Source organism: Schistocerca nitens, chromosome 1, assembly GCF_023898315.1.
Source record: "Schistocerca nitens isolate TAMUIC-IGC-003100 chromosome 1, iqSchNite1.1, whole genome shotgun sequence".
NCBI lineage: Eukaryota > Metazoa > Arthropoda > Insecta > Orthoptera > Acrididae > Schistocerca > Schistocerca nitens.
Window position 1 is genome coordinate 437,332,003 of NC_064614.1, and position 21,012 is coordinate 437,353,014.

At 38.0% G+C, this 21,012-nt stretch overlaps 1 protein-coding gene across 1 annotated transcript in view; it reads right to left on the reverse strand.

Annotated features, from left to right (window-relative positions):
- LOC126251413 (formimidoyltransferase-cyclodeaminase-like) overlaps positions 1 to 21,012 on the reverse strand; it is a 108,092-nt gene that overhangs the window by 53,251 nt on the left and 33,829 nt on the right. The window contains exons 4-5 of the mRNA XM_049951827.1: positions 9,371 to 9,507; positions 653 to 899 (exon numbers count right to left, since the gene is read on the reverse strand). Coding sequence (XP_049807784.1) covers positions 653 to 899; positions 9,371 to 9,507 — 384 coding nt within the window. The remainder of the gene's footprint in view (positions 1 to 652; positions 900 to 9,370; positions 9,508 to 21,012) is intronic.

Below are 21,012 nucleotides of genomic sequence, written 5' to 3' on the forward strand. Positions count from 1 at the left end.
TATTGTGTGGAGTCCATGCAGTCACTGGCCTGCTGCTCCCTGCTTCATTGGCCAATGATATTTGCCTCTCAGATTCATTACTGTGACAAACCCAGTAATCCAACAGTGCTGGTATCCACTGTTGCATGACTGTACACATGTCATTTTTCAGTCTCTCATGAGTGCAAATGGGCATTTCACCTTCTGCATACAAGAATTCTATCACAGAACACAATCTTAACACACGTATATGAAAATAAATGTTGGCCATTTTGCAAGTGACTGCAATACTGGCATCCTTTGATGCAGAAAGTTGCTACTGTAATGAAATGGAGAAGAGGTTTTGCAGAATGGTATGACATTCAAATTTTTGACTTACCAGTAAAAACAGTAAGTATTATTTTTTTGACTGACCATCATATAAAGAATTAAAAAATGAACAGGAATGACATATTCTGCTATTGAAAATAGTGAGTAGGTACTTTTTTGTATTAAAGACTGAAATTTAATGTGTAGCTGTTACTAGTTGACAAGTCTTCTAAAAAAGGGCAGGTTTAACAATTACATTTTCAGCTTATCTGTTCCAGCCATTAATGAGTTACTGGTATTAAAATAATCCAGACATGACATAAGCTTGTACATTGCTCATATTTATTTGTCATCCTGATATTACCTGCAGAATTGCTTTCAGTGGAACAACTCCCAACAATTCTGATCCCACGACTGACACACGTAGAGCTGCTGCCTCTTTGCACACTTCTTCATAGGCTATATGAAGTGGAGTTACATCAAAGTCTGTTATGTTGAGTGACACTTGTGCTAGGTTTTCCTCCTCAAGCCACCATCCAATGCCCTGAACTTCTTTAAGACTTCCTGGTTGATCAGCACCTCGACCAGTTGTTCTTACATTCAGTGCTATTCTGAAAAACAGATAAACTTATCTTCATAGTTTAGTTAATAGATTCATTATTGAATAAGTACTTGTTAATCATGTTCTACCACTGTAATTAAACAAAATGGCCAAGATCAAAATGAATCAGAGTTTCATAGTACACTTTGTATCAAGAATAACTTGAAGGCAGTGTGTGTTCAAAGATTATGAGTTGAATTACCTAACTGTGTTGTAAGAAGTGGATCATATTTAGAAAAGGTGTGTTTATGTAGTTAACAGTCATGTTTAGCTCACATATACTACATTAAGTCAACTATGGTTTTCACAGTAAATGAAGTTTACCGGAAAGAGATTGACAGAAAGTGCAAAATGGCAAACAGAGTGGTTTTATATCAAAATGATGTGGAATGAGTCAGTTTACCAGATCCCTTTTAGTGAGCATATGAGCATATTACTTTTCATTCCTCCTCATTGACTATGCCTCAAAACTAGGATTTTTATTTAAATAAAAATTCGTCCATGGAATAGAAGTAGTAGTCCAGAATAAAAGACTTTAGGTCATATTTAAAATATGCTTTGCTACATACCGGGCTTTTACATTAGGTAAATTTTGTTACTGCATATTGAATTATTTTCTGATCCAATGACAGCTTTTATAATGAATAATAAGGGTCACTTTTTCCTTTTGTCTAGAGGAGAAGTGCAAGGCTGTAGAAGCACATCTGGCTAGGGAAATAGAGATGCCACCTATAGGAATATTAAGGAGACCTCGCAGAGAAAATAAGCACCTGTATAAATATTAAGAACTCAGATGACAAAACAGCACAAGGTAAAGAAGGGAAGGCTGAAAGGTGGAAGAAATGATTATATGGAAGGGCTATACAAGGGAAACAAACTTGAAGACAATATTGCAGACACTGCAAGAACAATTTCACAGAGGTTTGAAAGATTTAAGTTGAAACAAACCACCTGAAGTAGATGACATTCCCTTAGAATTATTCAGATCCTTGCCACCCCATACCATAAGAAACCTATTCTACTTAGTACAAAAGATACTGGTGTATGAGATAAGAAAAATATTCTCAGTCTTAAAAAAGAATGCAACAGTTCCAGCTTCACAGAGGGCTGGTGCTGACAGATGGAAATTATGACCAGACAATTTTTGTGATCATAGACTGGAATAAAAAAAAGAAATTCATTATTCCATGGATCCCTGTTTCTATCTCTTCTGCATATAAAAATTTAAATTTGAGAGCAATCTAATGCTCAGTATTAGATCTTTTATTGTTATTAAAAAGTAAAAATGAGAACAAGCAACTATCCACCTGCTGATGAATAAAAAGTGCTGCATAGGCACATTTAGACATTCATATATATTTTAGCTTTTACTTTTCTTTCAAATGAAGTGGAGACACCCACACTTGGGCACCAAGACAAGTGATTTATGGCCTGTTCTAATAACCTGTGTGCTGTTTCCATCTGGTAATTTTCATTATGATACAGTAAACTTTTGATATTCTCATTACTCTTCATGCCATTGTTGTCATTTGTTCAGTAGATATTGCCCATACAGAGCTTTTACTTATCATATGGGATATGGAAGTATAATGATGTAATAGTGGGTGACTTACGAGATGATGCTTGAATACAGCACTGTAAGTCACTATACTATAAAATTTAATAAAGCATATTCTTCAGCATTCATTCATTCTTTCATCACATTCTGTGGATTGTATCAACAAGGTATTTGGAATGAGCATTAACAAATAACAATCAAATCACACATTCTGATGGTAACTTTATAAGGTGTTGAAACCAACTATGGTATCATTTGCATAATATGATGCATACTTTTATTTAATACTGTTCTGTGGCATAAACTCCTCAGGAAGAGGAGCTAAAGTCATTGTTTCATGGAAGCTCCAGACACTCACTTGTGAAGCTGAAGCCTACTTAAACTTCAGAAGGACATAAAGCTAGAGAATGTGAGACCTTTTAGGACTTTGGGAGGTTGTGTTAGTTCTGGAAACTTTGCTTGCCACAGTCATGAGTCATGGCTAACAATTACCCCTAATTTTTATCACTGAAGGCAGATCCTGATAATATTTCAAAGTGTTGCAAAGACTGGCCACTTGCTTTAAATCTTCATAAATGGAATCCAGTCTTATAAGAAAAGAAATTAGGTGATTTTATGTAGAATAGATGAGGTTTTAAGGAACATATGAAGAGTGAGACATGAAAAGGTACTAAGCACCAAATCTCACATTCTTCAGGAGAATAAAAAAAACAATGTATCTCTCTTTGTACATAACCGATTTGTATCCAGAAAATTGAGACAGTATTCTGATACAACAAAATTATGCTGCTCACCACATCAACACAAAAAGTAATGTGACATATTAGAAAATAAATACTTTATTAAGAGCATTCAAACTGCCACATCACGGAATTCTAGTTGGCAATAAGAAAGTTTTTAAAAGTTTATTCTTGCAAAGAAGAAAACAGCAATCAGCCACAGGTAATAATGCTATTTATTTATAAAAATGGTGTCTTTACCAGTTTTGAACTGACTAAGTTCATCTTAAGGTGGCTGTTATTGTTTATATTACATTTATATGTGAGAGTCAAGGTAGTTCCTGTAAGAGGCAGACAGACCATGTTTGAAATGTATCTCCTGCCAATTATGACTACAGCTTGCTGTGTGATTAACAAGGCAGATTTGAGCAAGTTACGTGCATGCAAAATAAAGTTTCTGGAGTCAGCCTTGCAGAAGACTAGAAAAGAAGATGAAGATGTCGTAGGAGAGATGTAAGTGAATCTGTCATTGACTGAGAGACTGAGTGCTGCACAGCTCAAGAGGTTTGGACATTTGGAGAAGATCAAGGGTAACTGCCTGTCAAAACAATACTTCAATAGAAATGTGCAGGGGAAAAGACCAATAGGACAACTCAGAAAAAGATGGTCAGATCAGATTAAGGAAGACCTGAAGACTGGAGAAGAAAACTGGGAATCAATATCAAGCAAGAAGTATATCAAGACAGAGGAAGATGGAAGCAAATTGTTCATGAACACCCTAACTGACTTGCAGGAAGGATACAAAGGTGATGATGATGATGTTGTTTACACTAGTTGTTGGCTGTTTTTTCCCCAACAACTAATGTAAACAACAGAAAACAAAATATAAACATGAAAAGCTATCTGAAGATTAATCTGTCAGTTGGAAACCAGTAATGGCAGTATTTGTCTAAATAAATTGCATTTTTAAAACTTCAGAGGAAAGCTAAGGGTGATACAAAGATCATGTGCCATCTATTAAGTCATATTTGAAAGACTTTCTCCATGATTTGGCACCTAGATCAGGTCTAGGGGCATGCAACAGAGTATCAGAACACAAAAGCACTGAAAATGTGCATACGGAGAATACTGACTAAAAGGAGGAACAGAATGATAAGTCATTTGTTACATTTAGACATTAGGGAACAATTTCTATGGTACTAGAGGAAGCTTTAGAGGGTAAGAACTGTCAGTGAACACATCCAACAAATAACTGGGGACACTGTGTGCAAATGGTAGCTTGAGTTGAAGAGGTTGGTGTAGGAGAGAAATTGTGGTAGGCTACATCAAACTAGTCAGAAGATTGATGAACCAGACACTTCAAAAATGCATAAAAAGTGTTGCATCCCATGACTATAATATCAATGGTTCACAACTGGAATCAGTAAAATGTTTGCATGTAGCAATTTGTGGGAATATGAAATGAAATCATTACATAGGCAGTCATAGGTAAAGACATCAGTTCATTGATAAAATATTGGAAAAGTAGAAACACAAGCTATAAAGGACATTTCTTACAAAATACTTGTGCAAACCATACTAAAATACTGATTACGTGTATGGGATATATTGAATACATACAATGAAGGGTAGTGTGATGGCCATATATTTGTTTGACTCATGGCAGAGCTTCACACAAATGCTGAAAAACCCCAGCTGGCAGATGTTTGTAGAGAAATGTCAGTTATCCCTCAAAAGCCTGCTTTCCATTTTTCAAGAGCCAGTATTTAATGAGGTATTGAGGAACATACTTCAGCATCCTATTACTGCCATTGGGATACAAAGATATGAATAGACTGATCAGAGCACACACAGAATCATTATTCCCATGCTCCATATGATAATATAGTGGGAAATATTGTCTGCCATGCACTTTACAGTAGTTTGCAGCATATAAATATAGAATAAACTTCACAAACTTTGATTCAGTGGTAGGATATTAGAAAAATTCAGTGTCCACAATGCAAATTGAACTACATACTCAAGCAAACCACTATAGAATAATGGTGAAATGTGTGAGACTGAAAGGGAGTATTAAATGTATACTAAGAAAAGCAGCAAGGATGATTCCAGATATCAGTCATATTGACTATAAACTATTAGACTGCTTTAGCTGTTCACAAATAGTAAGAACAATGTATTTTAGGTGATGAAAATCACTAAATGACAGCACATCTTGGCACAGTGTTACACCGTCCGGGTTATCTGGATACTTCCCACTAACACCAACCTGTCAGAACTCCGGAGATGGGAACTTGCCCTTCAGTATATCCTCTCTTCCCATTACCCACCAGGCCTCAACCTCCGCTAATTTCAAGTTGCCGCCACTCATACCTCACCTGTCATTCGACAACATCTTTGTCTCTGTACTTCCGCCTCGACTGACATCTCTGCCCAAACTCTTTGCCTTTACAAATGTCTGCTTGTGTCTGTATATGTGCGGATGGGTATGTGTGTGTGTGCGAGTGTATACCCGTCCTTTTCCCCCCTAAGGTAAGTCTTTCCGCTCCCAGGATTGGAATGACTCCTTACCCTCTCCCTTAAAACCCACATCCTTTTGTCTTTCCCTCTCCTTCCCTCTTTCCTGACGAAGAAACCGTTGGTTGCGAAAGCTTGAATTTTGTGTGTGTGTTTGTGTTTGTTTGTGTGTCTATCAACATGCCAACACTTTCGTTTGGTAAGTTACATCATCTTTGTTTATATATATAATAGAGGGAAACATTCCACGTGGGAAAAATATATCTAAAAACAAAGATGATGTGACTTACCAAACGAAAGTGCTGGCAGGTTGATAGACACACAAACAAACACACACATACACACAAAATTCAAGCTTTCGCAACCAACGGTTGCTTCATCAGGAAAGAGCCTTGTCTTCATGATGTTACTGTATTACATGTTTATAGGATTTTTGGTTGTTGTTTAATGACAAAATATACTGATCTTAATTTACAACAACAATGGAAATTCTTTGATGGAATGATACACAAAATAAAGGAAAGGCAACTATTCACCTAAAGCTGATTGATGTATGGCACACAAGAACATGTAACAGAAAACACTATTACACTAGCTCTCGAGCTCTTGCTTTTCCTCTAGCAAAAGTATACACATTCACACTCAAAAAAACCAATTCAAATGAATCCCTTGCACTCCAGCACGTGGAATTGCCTTCCAGACAGCACCTCCTTATGTTATCCAGCCTGCTGACATCCTACTGCCATTTGGAGTTTTTGTACTCGTCAACCCCTCATACCACCCTGATGCCTAGCTGACCTTTTCAACTTGCCATTGCCCCCAAAACTGCCTTTCAACACCCCACTAAATCCAGGGCAGAAACACTCCCATAACAATGTTGTTAATCTTTCCATGAAAATCCCCAGACCCACAGAATTTTGTCCTACCAAAGGTCCCACCTTCAGCTCTACACACAAAATTAGCAATGTTAGACTCATCAAAGAGCTACTTTCCTTCTCCTGATCCATACAGTGGAAACATTTCTTTGATAACAATCCCTCTAACCAAAGTCAACTTATACCTCAACATTGAACCCTGCCTCTCCCAGTTCCTGCCACCATCCAACCTTGATCCTCTTCCCCTCCCACCTAACCACACCTGGCCACCTTCTGGGAATTCCAACTTTGTCTCATCCTCCTTTCCTAGGTCCCTTCCTGAGAACACCAACCTATCAGCAGAAGAAAGGACAGCAATACACAGCCTCAAAACAGATCTTGACCTAATCATTCTGCCTGCAGACAAAGGTTCCACCACTGTTATGAATCAAAGTGACTGTCAGAAGCCCTCCACCAATTGTTTAACTGCTTCACCTATGAATTCTGCCAGAGTGATCCCAGCCCAGAAGTCCAACATAGCCTCCAATCTCTGCCTAAAGCCTTAGGTCTTTCCCAGAATCTCTCCCATGAATCCATTTTCCTTCTCCCCCTATTAAACCCCACATACCCATGTTCTACACGCTCACCAAAATCTACAAATCAAACAATCCCAGCTGCCCCATTGTAGCTGGTTATTGTGCTCCCATTCAAATAATTTCAGTCCCGTTGACCAACACCTCCAACCTATTGCTCAAAATCCAGCCACCCATGCCAAAGATACCAACCACTTCTTTCAATGTCTCTCCGCCATCCTCACCCCTTTACCTCCTAGATCCCTGCTTGTCATTGTTGAGGCTACTTTCCTATACATCAACATCCCTCATCACCATGGCCTTGCCACTGTTGAACATTACCTCTCCCATCATCCTTCAGATGCCAAACTCACTATCCCATTCCTCATACATCTTACTAACTGTATTCTCACACACAAATACTTCTCCTTTGAGGGGGGGTATACAGAAAAATCTGTGGCACAGCCATGGACACCCTCCTATGCCAAGCTGTTTGTGGGCCATCTAGAGGAAATCTTCTGAGCCTCCCAAAATCCCAAACCCCTGGTGTGATTCAGGTTCATTGATAATATCTTGATGATTTGGACTCAGCGTGAGAACACTCTATCCTCATTCCCTCACAACCTCAATACCTTCTCTCCCATCTGGCATTCAACCTTCCTGGACATTGACTCCTCTCTCATGGATTCATCCACAACTCTGTCCGTATCAGACCCACCAACCAACAACAGTAACTGCATTTCGATAGTTGACATCCTTTCCATACCAAAAAATCCACCCCATACAGCCTATCCACACAGGGATGGCGTATCTTTAGTCACTGGAGCTCCCTTGCTCAGTGTGCGTACAAAGGTCTCACAAAGGTCCTCACAGGGGGGGGGGGGGGGGGCACTATCCCCCTGACCTAATCCAAACACAGAGTTTCCATACCATATTACCACACACTCGCAATCCTCCCACCATCCCCAAGCTCCAGATACAAAGGAGCACCCCTTCGACACCCAATACTACCCCAAACTGGAACTAATGAACAACATCCTTCATCAGGGCTTTGATTATCTATCATTATGCCCTGAAATAAGGGAAATCATACCCAAGATTATTTCCACCCCTCCTAAAGTGCTGTTTCATGACCCATCCAACATCCAAAACATCGTAGTACATCCCTATGGCAATCCCAACCCCTTGCCACAGGGACCATACTCCTGTGGAAGACCCAGGTGCAAGATCTGTCCAGTCCAACCACCCAGTGCCTCCTATTCCGGTGATGTCACAGGCTTATCCTACCCCATCAGAGACCTGGCCACCTGTGAAAGCAGTCATGTCTTGTACCAACTCTGCTGCAATCATTGCTCGACTTTTGTTTTATTGGTATGGATACCAACCAGTTGTCCACCAGGATGAATTGCCACTCCTAAAGCAAAGTTGGCCATAATGTGGCACAGTATGCAGCTGAACGTAACATGCTCGATTTCAATGGCTGCTTTGCAATCCTGGACATCTGGATCCTCCCCTTCACCACCAGCTTTTATAAGTGCACAGATGGTAGTTGTCCTTACAACACATTCCCATTCCTGAAATCATCCAACCTCAACCTACGGTAACCTACTGTCCCCACATCCTCCATCCAACAATTTCTGCCCTTTCTGACTTTCTGTCCTGCTACCTCTTCACAAATCACATCTCCTCACCCTCACTGTGTGTTTCTTTCTGATGATACACCCACAGGTCTTTTCCCCTTCTCCACTCCTCTCCTTCCTGTTACCTGTTTGTCCCTACTCTCCCTGCCACACAACCTGCTGACACTGTGCCTGATGGTTCTGTCCTGCCACCTCTAGTCCCGTTTGCTTCACCAGGCAAGACTGATACCTCTTTGCCTACCCGTGCCCTTCTATACCTCACTCTTTCCTGCCACACTCCAGATTGTTGCTCCCATTCAATGTGTTTCAGCTGCATTCTGGCCTGTGCGGCCAGAGATAGTGGTCATATGTATGTGAGATGTGCTTTCGTATGTGTATGTGTGTGCATTTTTCATTTCTAAAGAAGGCTTTGGCTGAAAGCTTATGTGTAAAGTTCTTTTCATTGGGCCTGTCTGCAACTCAACATATCATCTTTATGGTGAGTGGCAGACTGTTCTTTAAATAATACTGTTAATTTAAGTAAGTTGGGAATATAATTTAAAGGAGAAAGAAAATTTAATCTGTAGTTTCTCTAATTCATAGAAGAAACCACTTTCTTTGGAGTTGTTTTTGTTTAATTACCTATGTGCCTGTTCTTTAGTCCCAAGAATGTTGATGTTATAGGCAAGCAGAAATTTTCTTACACCAACCATAGTAGCTCCCCATTTGGGACAGAATGCAACTGGTCCATAGTCAGGTTTCCACTGTGGATCTTTCAACTGAAATGGAGAGAGCCATTGCAATAAGTTTTCAAATGTCTAACAGTCCATATGTGTTTTTATGTACTTATTAGCAATAATACCTTAAACATTTAAAATATCTGTCTCTGTCTTCATCATTCTCTGTGCTGTTATTTACTTTGTCACACAGGAGCCCCTGTTCGGTTTACATCTTATAGTTCCACACTTCTTTTAATGGACAGATCTCCTTTCTGATGGTACTAGTTACATGAGTTGAAAGAGAGTTTGGAGTGAAGGCTGGACTTTAAGTGTGGCGGAGGGAGAGGGGGGGGGGGGGGGGAAGTGGGGGAGTTGACTGAATTTTGTGGCTCATAAAAAAGGCAAAACTCAGTTTTACATCTGGGTAGTGTGAACAGTCAGTGATCATTCATTTAGGGTCACATCCATGCCTATATCATATTATAATCCTAGCAATAGGTATAGAATTTACTGTGCAAACTGCATAGATCAAATATTTCTTAAAAGGAATTTAAGTTGTGGTTTTTATTTCATAATTTATTATTATTTGGCTACTTATTTTCTCACATAATATATAGACTATTACAAGAACAAAATTATCATGAAGTCACATTCAGGTTTAACATTTCATATTGGTAGATAATGTTCTTAATACTAAACATTTAAGTAAGATCAATGTACCTGATGAAATGACGTAATGGATAAAACTTGCAGTCATTAGAAGCTGAAAAGTGTCAACAGTGAACTTAAGCAGTGAGCAGACTTCTTTATGCCATGAAATATGCTACACAAAGAAAGGGGCTGTACAAGTTCCAGCATTTTCACAAGTAGAAAATGGAAGCCAATGCATACCACTGAAAGAGTTTGTGCAGTGCCAGAAAATGGGTTGATGTAATACATATTTCTTAGTAACAAGCACACATTCAGCACTAATGACCTGTGAGTCAACACAATTGCAGACACACACCTGCAGACAGCAATATTATTATTTCTTTGTAATTTATCTGGCAAGTTACTATGTTTACATGTTGGGTATACATAGAATGTACATTTATATAGCAGTGAATATAATCACATGTCAAACAGTCCTCAAAACTAATGCATTTTGTCAGAACAGAGTATTATTTTTCAAAAATATTTTTATTATTTTTCTTAAATAAATTTCATTATATTTCATAAACAAATTTCATTATTTGAAATATCTTGTCGCAAAATGATTAGTTGAAATTACATAACACTATTGTCAGTTAACGATTCTCATTATGAACTATTTTGGTATGACTGTAATATGCAGAAATTTTGCAGTCATTGGGTTTTGTAAAAAAAAAATATTTAATAGAATAATTCATGCAACTTTTTATTTCCAGAGCAAATAAGTATGGAAGCTGCTACAGAATCATCAGGAATGAAAACTGATGCAAGAAAAGTCAATGTTGTTTTCATGTATGGTGATACGCAGCAGTCTGTTGAGGAATGCTGGCCTTCTTGAGTGATACAATGATTGACATTATTATTACACATAGTAGAAAAAGGGCAGGTAAACTGTAAACTTTGAACTGAAAAGGTAGCTGCACAAGAATAGTTAAGCACAATTGTAATTTGCAGTTTCCTGCAGTAATGTTAATACTAAACCAGAAAATGGATTACTGTATAACCAAGCAAATCAGTGAAAATATCAAGGACATATGAAAGTCAGAATAGTCAGTGTAGGCATCTTTAAAAGCTTCAGTTTTTGGAAACTATGGATGGAAACATTATGACAGTCTAACAAGGTCAGAAGTAGTCTGGCAGTACATGTGGAAGAAATGGAAAAGAATGGAAAAGGCTAAGGAGATTTTATTGCTAATTCACATTGAAGGGTGAGGAATCTCAGAATCAGAATGTAACTTTGAGAGACTGTTACATGATAACTAGTATGTGAAGTCTAGAGTTCATCAACATTAACTGTGATTTAGGCACTTTGGAAAAATATTTTACCAAATGCTATCACAGAACTATAAAGTGAGGATTTAGCAGAACTGATATCAGTTTTGTAGTCTCCCCTCAACAGCACCAATCTGATCACCAAAAAGCTGAAAATTTAATTTAGTGTTTGTGCACTGAAATAAATGACACAATATTATTGGTGGTATTAGCACACATATTTTATTCATGTGAAGTCCAGCTACCAATTATGATGACCAGTTTTTACTCTATGAACAAATTATTAGGGCACTTATCTAGGCCAACACATATAATCACAGCGGCAAAGTTTTGAATAGTGACAAAAAATAATCAGTTCACATTTATCTAAAAATGACACAGTTCAAATTTAGCACAGTCCTACATCAGTACATTGAAGAATAGTACACTGTAGTAGATCAAATAAGTTAGTCCTCAATGAAATATACCTTGGTCAACACTCGGTCACTTGGTTGACAATAACCTTATGCACAGTTTCTTATTACTGCACAGTTCATTTCACACATATTACATACTGAAGTCAATCAAAAATAATTAAACAATTGTGTGTATTCTTACATGCAGAATATTGATTACTGTGGCGAGCACACTCCACATAGGTGTTACTCATTAGATTTCAAACTGTGGATTGACTATTTCATGATTCAGGTGATCTTATAAAGACTGGTGTAGGAACAGGCTGTTATTTAGAAAACTATATAATATTTTGAAAAATGGATAGCTTGGAATTTACTGTTTTTGATGAATGTTGCAGGTTAAAAATTACAATAATACTTGCATACTACTTTTTCTTCTGCTGTGTGAATCCCCTTGTTTACTTGAATGAGTGCCACATTTCAAATTATGCTAAATTACATGTGTTTATTAATTAGCAAGTTAATTAATCAATACTGTATGTCATTTTCTACATAAAAAATAGGTAGCAGAAGTAAGTAGTTGAAGTCTGGAATCTAACAGTGGTTTTGATGAACTCTGTGATGGAAAATGCTACTGGTCCAGAACATCAACTTAAATTCTTGCGGAAAATCATTAGTTTTCAGTTATTTAAAACACTTCACAGAAAAGCCGGACTGCTTAATTTTCAAATGGTATAGGTCACATTTCACAAATTTGCTTAGTTCATCACTTTGATTAGCTCACACCTGTCAGACTATTTTCTGTCTTTAATTAATTGTAACATTTAATTTGCAGTGCCCTAATGAAAACTAATTACACAAATAGAATCAGAACACATGAAATGAGAATCTAAAGAACAAATTCCAGTGAAATTTAGCTTAATAAAGTACTTGATGTTTTTAAATAAGTGCGACATACTACTTTGTAAACATATTGAACATAAGATAAAACTATGTGAAAAAATTTAGTTACTTTTGGGAGTAGAAAAACATAACAGATGGGAAGAATCTGCCTGCTTTGTCATAAGGTGTTCAAGCCACAGTTTGGACTGAAGTCTGAATAACATAATTTAGGATGACATTGGGTGCAATGTAGAGAATACCCACAGTAGTGTGATGATTGTGCTATTCTTGGAGTTGTATGGCAAGTCACGAATAAAGTGTTCTGTGAAATATGCTAAAGCAGAGCTTGGAGAATTATTCAGGAGAGAAGGCCATTCACAAATGGCTCACTCAATTGCAATGTATATGGCATCTTCTTCAATTAAATGCATATGGTAAAAGGTTGCTTCCAAAGGCAATTGCAAGACCCATCCAGTTTGGTCACAGCAGTGTCGATTATTCTATTCCAGTGATATGTAGTCTTTCCATTAGGCCTTTCTTAAAATTCTTCTGAGAGGCAGGTCTATGAAAAAGATTCAGTATAGCACAGTTGAAAGGATAGATTTCTACTCATCACACACAGGAGACGTTGAGTCACGGACAGGCACAATGAAAAGAATGCTAGAAATATTCAGCTTTTGGACTACATACTGCATAAGAAGACTGTGGTTATGTGAATGTTTTGTGTTTTCTACTTTTGATGAAGGACATAGTCTGAAAGCTGAACAGTTCTACCATTCATTTCACTGTGCCTGATTGTGACTCAACATTTCCTCTATGTGGTGAGTAACAATATGTTCTCTCCACATTGTTGTTATTCGATCCAGAGCTTTCCATTGTTTGATATAGTACAGCTGAGGTAGATATCAGCAAAATAACTGCAGCTTGGTAAAATCCATTACCCTGAAAAACCACTCATTCAGTATCTTCCATCAAAACCTAAGGAGTCTTATAAATAAAAAGTTACTCTCTAAAATAAATACAAGAGAATAAAAGGGCAAATGTACTATCAGTAGATGTACCATAGTTATAACACCATTTGGGAACAACAAAAATTGAAGAGATGCTGCTAAATGGGCACAGTCTAGCATTACACTATCACAGAAAATTTAAAAGAATGGTGGAATGGCTATAAAATGGATGTTATGTTAGAAAAGAGGGTCCTACATTCATACTGTAGACACTACTCATCATATATTCAAGAAAAGGCATATTAACATGTGTCTGGAAACAACTACCTGTTGAAATATGAGGTAGTTTACTTGTATCAATAATGGTCTGTAATCAGGAGTTTTAGGTAGACTCCTTGTTGGTGACCATTACCCATTTCCTATTGGCTGCATTTCTGTGCATAGTCCCTGAACTGTGATTCTGTTGTCAGGCATAATACTTACATTTCACTCCTGCATCAGTCATTCCACATATATCAGTTTGAGGTTGTGCTGGCATCAGAATATGGAATGTGGAATGTGACTAACATACAGACTGAACTAGAGTCCTGAAATTCTATGCAGGAAATTACAGACATGGTATTCTGATGTGTGTATTCATTGTCATTATTTAACAGGAATGAGCGGTGTGTCTCCAACATCCACAATATTGCATACTATCAGGAAAAAAATGAGCAGAGTTTTTTCCAGTGACTTGCAAATATAGGATCTTTTATAACAAGGAGAAAGGACTGTGGCAGATGATTCACAATTTGTATGCTGGATGTGGAGGTGTGAGTGTTGCAATGAGTAGAAGACAATCCTGAAACAAGTGTGCAAATAACTGATGCTGCTTAATGTATAAAATATGATATTGTGTGATTAATATTCAGTTGAAGAAGTATGCTAGTTGGTCCAATGTTTCTTGTTAATGGGCTCTGAAAAGAACTGTTTCTGCTATTTAATTGATATGTCATTGCCAGGAGATCCTATGGATAGTCTGGCTGCCTGTAATCACTGTTGCTCAATTAGCAGCACCCAGGAGGCATGTGTAGGGTGTTTTAAGGTTAAACCTATGGACGTGACCAACACTACCTGTGGCGTTTATTGATGTAACTGCTGCCTTCAACACTGTGTGGAGGGAAGGCCTTATCTACAAATTTCTCCACATCATACCCTGCAAAACAATGGCTCAACTGATTAACAGCATGCAAAGTGATTGGTAGTTCCAGATAATCACTGGAAGCAATATAAGTAAGGAGAGGAAGCTGAGCAACAGATTGCCTCAAGGATCAGTTCTCTCACCATTACTGCTCAACCTATATCTATCTGATCTACCTGACACCACATCCAGAAAATACTGCTATGCCGATGACCTGGCTCTATCCATACGACACCAGGAAACGAAAACAACAGAAGAGATTCTAACCAATGACCTGTCTGCATTAGATAATTACTTCAAAATCTGGAGACTCCAACCCAGTGTGAGTAAAACAGAAATGTGTTGCTTCAATCTAAATAATCAGTTGGCGAACGTAGAATTGGAAGTAAGATTCAGAGGCAGAATTCTTTGTTATAATTGGAACCCAAAGTATCTTGGTGTCATCCTGCACCGTACACTATGCTTCAAACAACACCTTCTTAAATTAGCTCAAAAGTTGAGGACTTAAACAACATCCTCCACAAGCTATGTAGAACTACCTGGGGATCTTCAGCAACCACCCTGCGACCTTCAGCTCTGGGCTTGGTGTACTCAAATGCTGAGTATTGTGCACCTGTTTGGATGAACAGTCATCATACAAGGCTTGTTGACACCCAGCTGAATACGACAATGCACATAATATCTGGCGCAATCAGATCTACTCCAGTTTATTGAATTCCACTGTTAACCAGTACAATGCCTCATGATCTACGCAGATGTACTATCCTTATGACAGAATTCCACAAGATCTCTAGGAGTTCTAACCTACCCACGCACAGCAACCTGCCACTTTTAAATTGTAAGAGACTGAAATCACGCCATCCAACTCTGTGCAATTCTGCTGACATGGTTGATAAGGATTTCAAACCTCTTGAAGAATGGAAAGGTTGATGTGTGCCTGCATAACATCTTCTTAGGTGCTAAACTTCCAAGTGCATTCGACCTGCCATGCAAGACCTGAACTACTCTCAACAGAATTTGTACTGGCCATGGCCGATGCAGGGATGCTCTCTTTAAGTGGAAGAAGCTACCTAATCCAGCCTGTGACTGTGGGGATCCATACCAGACTGTTCACCACATTGTCAGTGAATGCAGGATTAGGGCATATCACTGTGCTGAAGCGGACTTCCTGCTATCAACTCCAGATGCAGTGCGCTAGATTGAAGGACTGGATATTCAGTTGTAAAGACAAACTTAAGTTTCTTGTGTGTCAATATGTACATATGTATATGTAATTTAATTTTATGATGTACCTGTATTAGCCATATGCTAAATAATAATGTGTGATTAATTATGCAGGAGCAGTCACTTTATTCATATCACTTAACAAGGAGTGCAAGCTCTCAGACCACAAGACCACCATGCCAACTGCAGCTCTGCAAAGAAGTTCATTTGCATTTTATTTATGAGTGAGGATGGTTTCACACAGATTGGGATAATAAATTACTTAGTTTATTCAAGGTCAATTGGCCCCCCTCCCTCCCCTCCCAACTCTTGAAATGTGTGTCGATGTATGTACGAGGACTGTAAGTTTGCTGCTTCCCATAGGTGGCACACTGCAGCAGCACTTGTTCTGGCTTGCAAGTACAGAGGTGGGCATTGATAAGACAACATATAAGCAGGCAAGTGTGGGCAACAGTGGACAGTCTGGTTCCTATGGAGAGAAGGAGTGACTGCCTCAGACATCAACAAGAGTTTAGTAGCCATATATTGGGAAACAGTACTAAATCACAGCTCCATGTTTAGTTGGTTATCAGAGTTCAGAGACAGCAGGGGCTGTTCTGCAAACAATAGGTACCCCTTTCTCTCACCATTGTGCAGAAACAGAAATATGTGGAGATATATCAGAAGGCAGTAGATACAGCATAGTTCTGTGAATGTATTGTCACTTTCGATGAGTCCAGATTCTTCCAGAAGACTCCAGAAAAGAAATGTCAGTCAATGGAGTGGAAGCATACTGGGAGCCATAGTCCCAAGAAGTTACAGCCAGGACTATTCATGTTGAAACAAATGATCACTATGTTCTGGGACCAATAAAGAATGCTGCCAGTGGGCTGGCTCCCTCCCAATGGGATCCTCAGCAGTGACTAACACTGTAGTTTACTGCACTAACTCTGCTGCCTCTATGAAAAATAGGGCCATAGCATTCTGCTGCAACATGACAATACACGGCTACATGCCAATCACTAGACAATTGCCACCATGCGTTAACTGGGGCACCATGTAGCCACATCCTCTATATTCACTGTATCTGACTCCTAGTAGCTATGCAGTGGCAGAGGTCATAAAGGATAATAAGTTCACCACCAGTGATGAAGTTCATGCAGTCGTCCAACAGCGGCACTGGGATAGGAACCAAAGAATAGTTTGATACACAAATACAGTAGCTGCCAGAATGATGGCATAGATGTTGGCAAGGAATACCTATAATGTAGTCTGTATTCTTTTGTTCAGTAAATAGTTCCTTTGAACACAATAAAATTATAGTGCTAATCATTTATGAATGTGTCAAGTATCACAATAACTGTGTGTGGTCTGATGCAAACCCTCAAGCAATCATGGAATCAAATCATCAGGCTTGTCTCAGTATCATTGTATCTGCAACAAGTGCTGATGGCACACTCATAAGGCTGCATACTTAACCAGACAAATTGACAGGTGCTGTTTATCAGCAGTTCCTGCCCAACAGAGTACCTAAACTATGGGATCATTCTACACTTATAGAAGGACAATGGATGTGTTGTATGCACAACTAAGCACCACCCACCTCCCAATTTTATATAACTCAAACAACACAAATGTTAATTGAACAGCGGATTGGTAGAGGAAATCCAATCGCATGACCATATTATTCGCCTGACCTTAATCCTTTACGTGTCTCGCTATGAGGGCATTTCAAGATGTTAGTGATTTTTTGGGAAGGAGGGCTGAAGGACTTACTGAAGCATGTATAAGAATGAGTTGAACATATGTTGAGGATTTATTGTAGTGTGAGCAAATGAAGAACTACTATAAGATAGAAAGGCCCTTATCTCAACAGCTGTTTGTTTCTTGGCACATATTTATGGGACGGCTTTTTCTCATTTTGACCAATACAAGAATATGCAATAATTTTTAAGCCTTTATGTGAAAATGAATTTGGATGTATTTATTTATATATTTACTTACATTTTCTTTGCATGGAACCATTACAATGATGGCTTTTGCAAACATAAAAAATAATAGTATAACAATACTTACACTTCCAAAATATGTTGCATCTTTATTTTATATATTTATTACTTTACAGCTCATATTCTAGTGGTTCATGTCACTAGCAGTTTCTTAAAATTCATTGAAGAAATGTAAATATTTTTGAATCGGAAAAAATTTATTTTTGTGTTAAAATCGGTCCACTCACATGTTGTTAAGGAATTTGTAGTTTGTTAAACAAAACAAAATTATTGATATATGGGCTTCAAACTGCCATTTTTAATTTTATTCTTTTCCTAAGATGGTTGTATTTTGTTCTGGTGCTGTGACCATGTACATCAGTGCCGTTTATTACTTCAGCTGGTTGACTCATAAGAAATGTAACTAATTTAAATATGTCTAAGGAATATATTCTTAACTATATGAGCTTATCAAACACTTCAGCTTGTAATTGTCTATGGCATATCCATGTATGACACTTATCATTCATTTCAGTGACAGCAGTATTCTCTCTCTCTAAGTGAACATCAGCTGCACACCTGCATTATTCAGTCCCATAGTAATGGGTTATTGAATACTGTGATGGATAGATATTTGAATGCTGTACCTTAATAGTGGGTCTGGAGTCACAAAAGCTACCGGTACTGACAGTATGCAGGTCATCAGCAGGAAATATCATGTTTCATCAAGCAGTTAGAAGAGAGAATATTAATAATGTTATGACACCTGAACTGGGGACTTGTTATCATGGAGACTTTAATACTGATTTTCTGTTCGATAGTACTAAGGACTCCTAAAAGCATTTATGGTCAAATGAGTATTCCTGTGCATCTCCAAATTGAAGACAAGATTTTTTCCAGTTTTTTTTTTTTACCAAACAGAACCTCAAGCTTCCATTAAGCTGTTGATCTACTCTCTGCCTTGCCTACCACTTTAACCTTGAATGTATGCAAGCAATTTCAACGTTGTTGTATGATATCAGGAAATGGTTGTTGTAACAATTTTTTTTTATTAGCTGTTTGACTTCAGAGATCCCACATCTAAACTGCATAGCAGAGTGTGTAATGGATCATGATATGGAACAATCTGGTTCAATGTCAAATTTTTCAGCAGTATGCAGGAATCACTATGAACACATTTCAAAATCATGGTTGTTTGGTGTGCAGCTTTGAGGAAATATGGAGTCACAGAAGCCAATGTTTTGAAGTGGCAAAAGGACAAAGAACTTCTGAAAAATGTAAAACCGACTAGGAAAGCTTTCAGTGGCCCACAGATAGGAAATTTCAAAAGTACTGAAGTGGAAGTAGTGGCATTTGTCTGTGAGAAACATAGTGAAGAAATGGCAGCTTCTTGTGATATTGTAGAAAATAAAGCACAGGAACATGGTGTCCAATTTAAGACCAGATCTGGGTGGTGTACAAGGATGATGCAGTGCAATGGACTTGTGCTGTGATGTCAAAGATCCTTTGCTCAGCATCTTCCAGCATTATATGGTTGAGTTGAGTATTATCTATACATTATAAGACTGACAAAATGATATGCTTACCTCTTAGGGCAAATCAGAAATGCTAACAAGAACCTTGTTTACTTCAACATGCAGTCCAGTACAACAATTGAAGAGAAAGGTGTCAAAAGTGTATTGCTAATTTTAGATAATGTTATTGTGAAACAGTGTTCTGTCAGTTAAGTAAAATTAGTGGAAATCAGTCTCAATGGCACAATCATTTATTAAAAATATGACCCATTTCGGTCTCTAGTAGTAGGCTACCTTCAGATAATGCACCATCAGACTGATGGTGATGACGCTTCGAACAGCTGGCAGTTTAGTGACTGTGGGTCAGCACAGCTGTTCCAGACATCATCACTGTCAACCAGGTGGTACATTATCTGAAGATGACTTCCTACTAGAGACCATAGATAATGATATTTGTAATAAATGACTTTGCAATCAAGACAGTTTTTTACTAATTTTAGAAGTGTATTGGTTGACACTACGGACAATGAGAAATTGTGAATCACTGTGATATTGTGTGTGCTTGCCAATGGAATACAGATGTGACCATATGTCATCAGTCCTAAAACTATGCCAAAGAAAAGCTGCTGCCTGGTGTCATATTTCATTACAATGGTGAAAGATGGGTGACTAATGAGTTGGTTATAGATTGGTTCTATACAGTCTGGAGCAGGAGGCCAGGTGCTCTTCTAAAGAACCATGGGATGTTGATCATTGATGCTTTCAAGGGACATATAACACCACAAATATAGGCAGGAATCCTAAAATTAAACACAGACCTTGTCAGTCCAGGAGGCTTGACTTCACAACTACAATTGTTAGATGTGGCGGTGAATAAGCCATTTATGGACCATCTGAAGTAGATATACAGCAGTTGTTTACTTCATGTTGGACAAGACCTGATATCTGTTGGGAAGCTGATGAAGCCTTCAGTATCTCTAATTGTGGAACAGATCTACACTGATTAGATTAGTTTTCGTTCCATAGATCCGTGCTGAGGGGATCCTCGTGGATGTGGAACATGTCAATTGTTTTTTTTTTTTTTTTTTTTTTTTTTAAGCTGCTGAAATAACAATACTAATAGTATGAATATATACAATACATCATTTGTTTCAATTAAAAAATTCGTCAATGGAGTAGAAGGAGTTGGCCACTAGTAAGTCTTTCAGGCTCCTTTTAAACTGATCTTTATTTGTAACTAAATTTTTTATGTTTACTGGCAAATTATTGAAGATGAGTGTTCCTGAGTAGTGGACCCCTTTTTGAACTAAAGTAAGTGCTTTTAAGTCCTTGTGCAGATCTTTTTTGTTCCTGGTATTGTATGTATGAACTGAGCTGTTTGTTGGAAAAAGAGATATATTATTTAGGACAAATTTCATTAATGAGTAATTATACTGAGAGGCAGTAGTTAGTATACCCAGTTCTTTGAAGAGGTTTCTACAGGATGTCCGT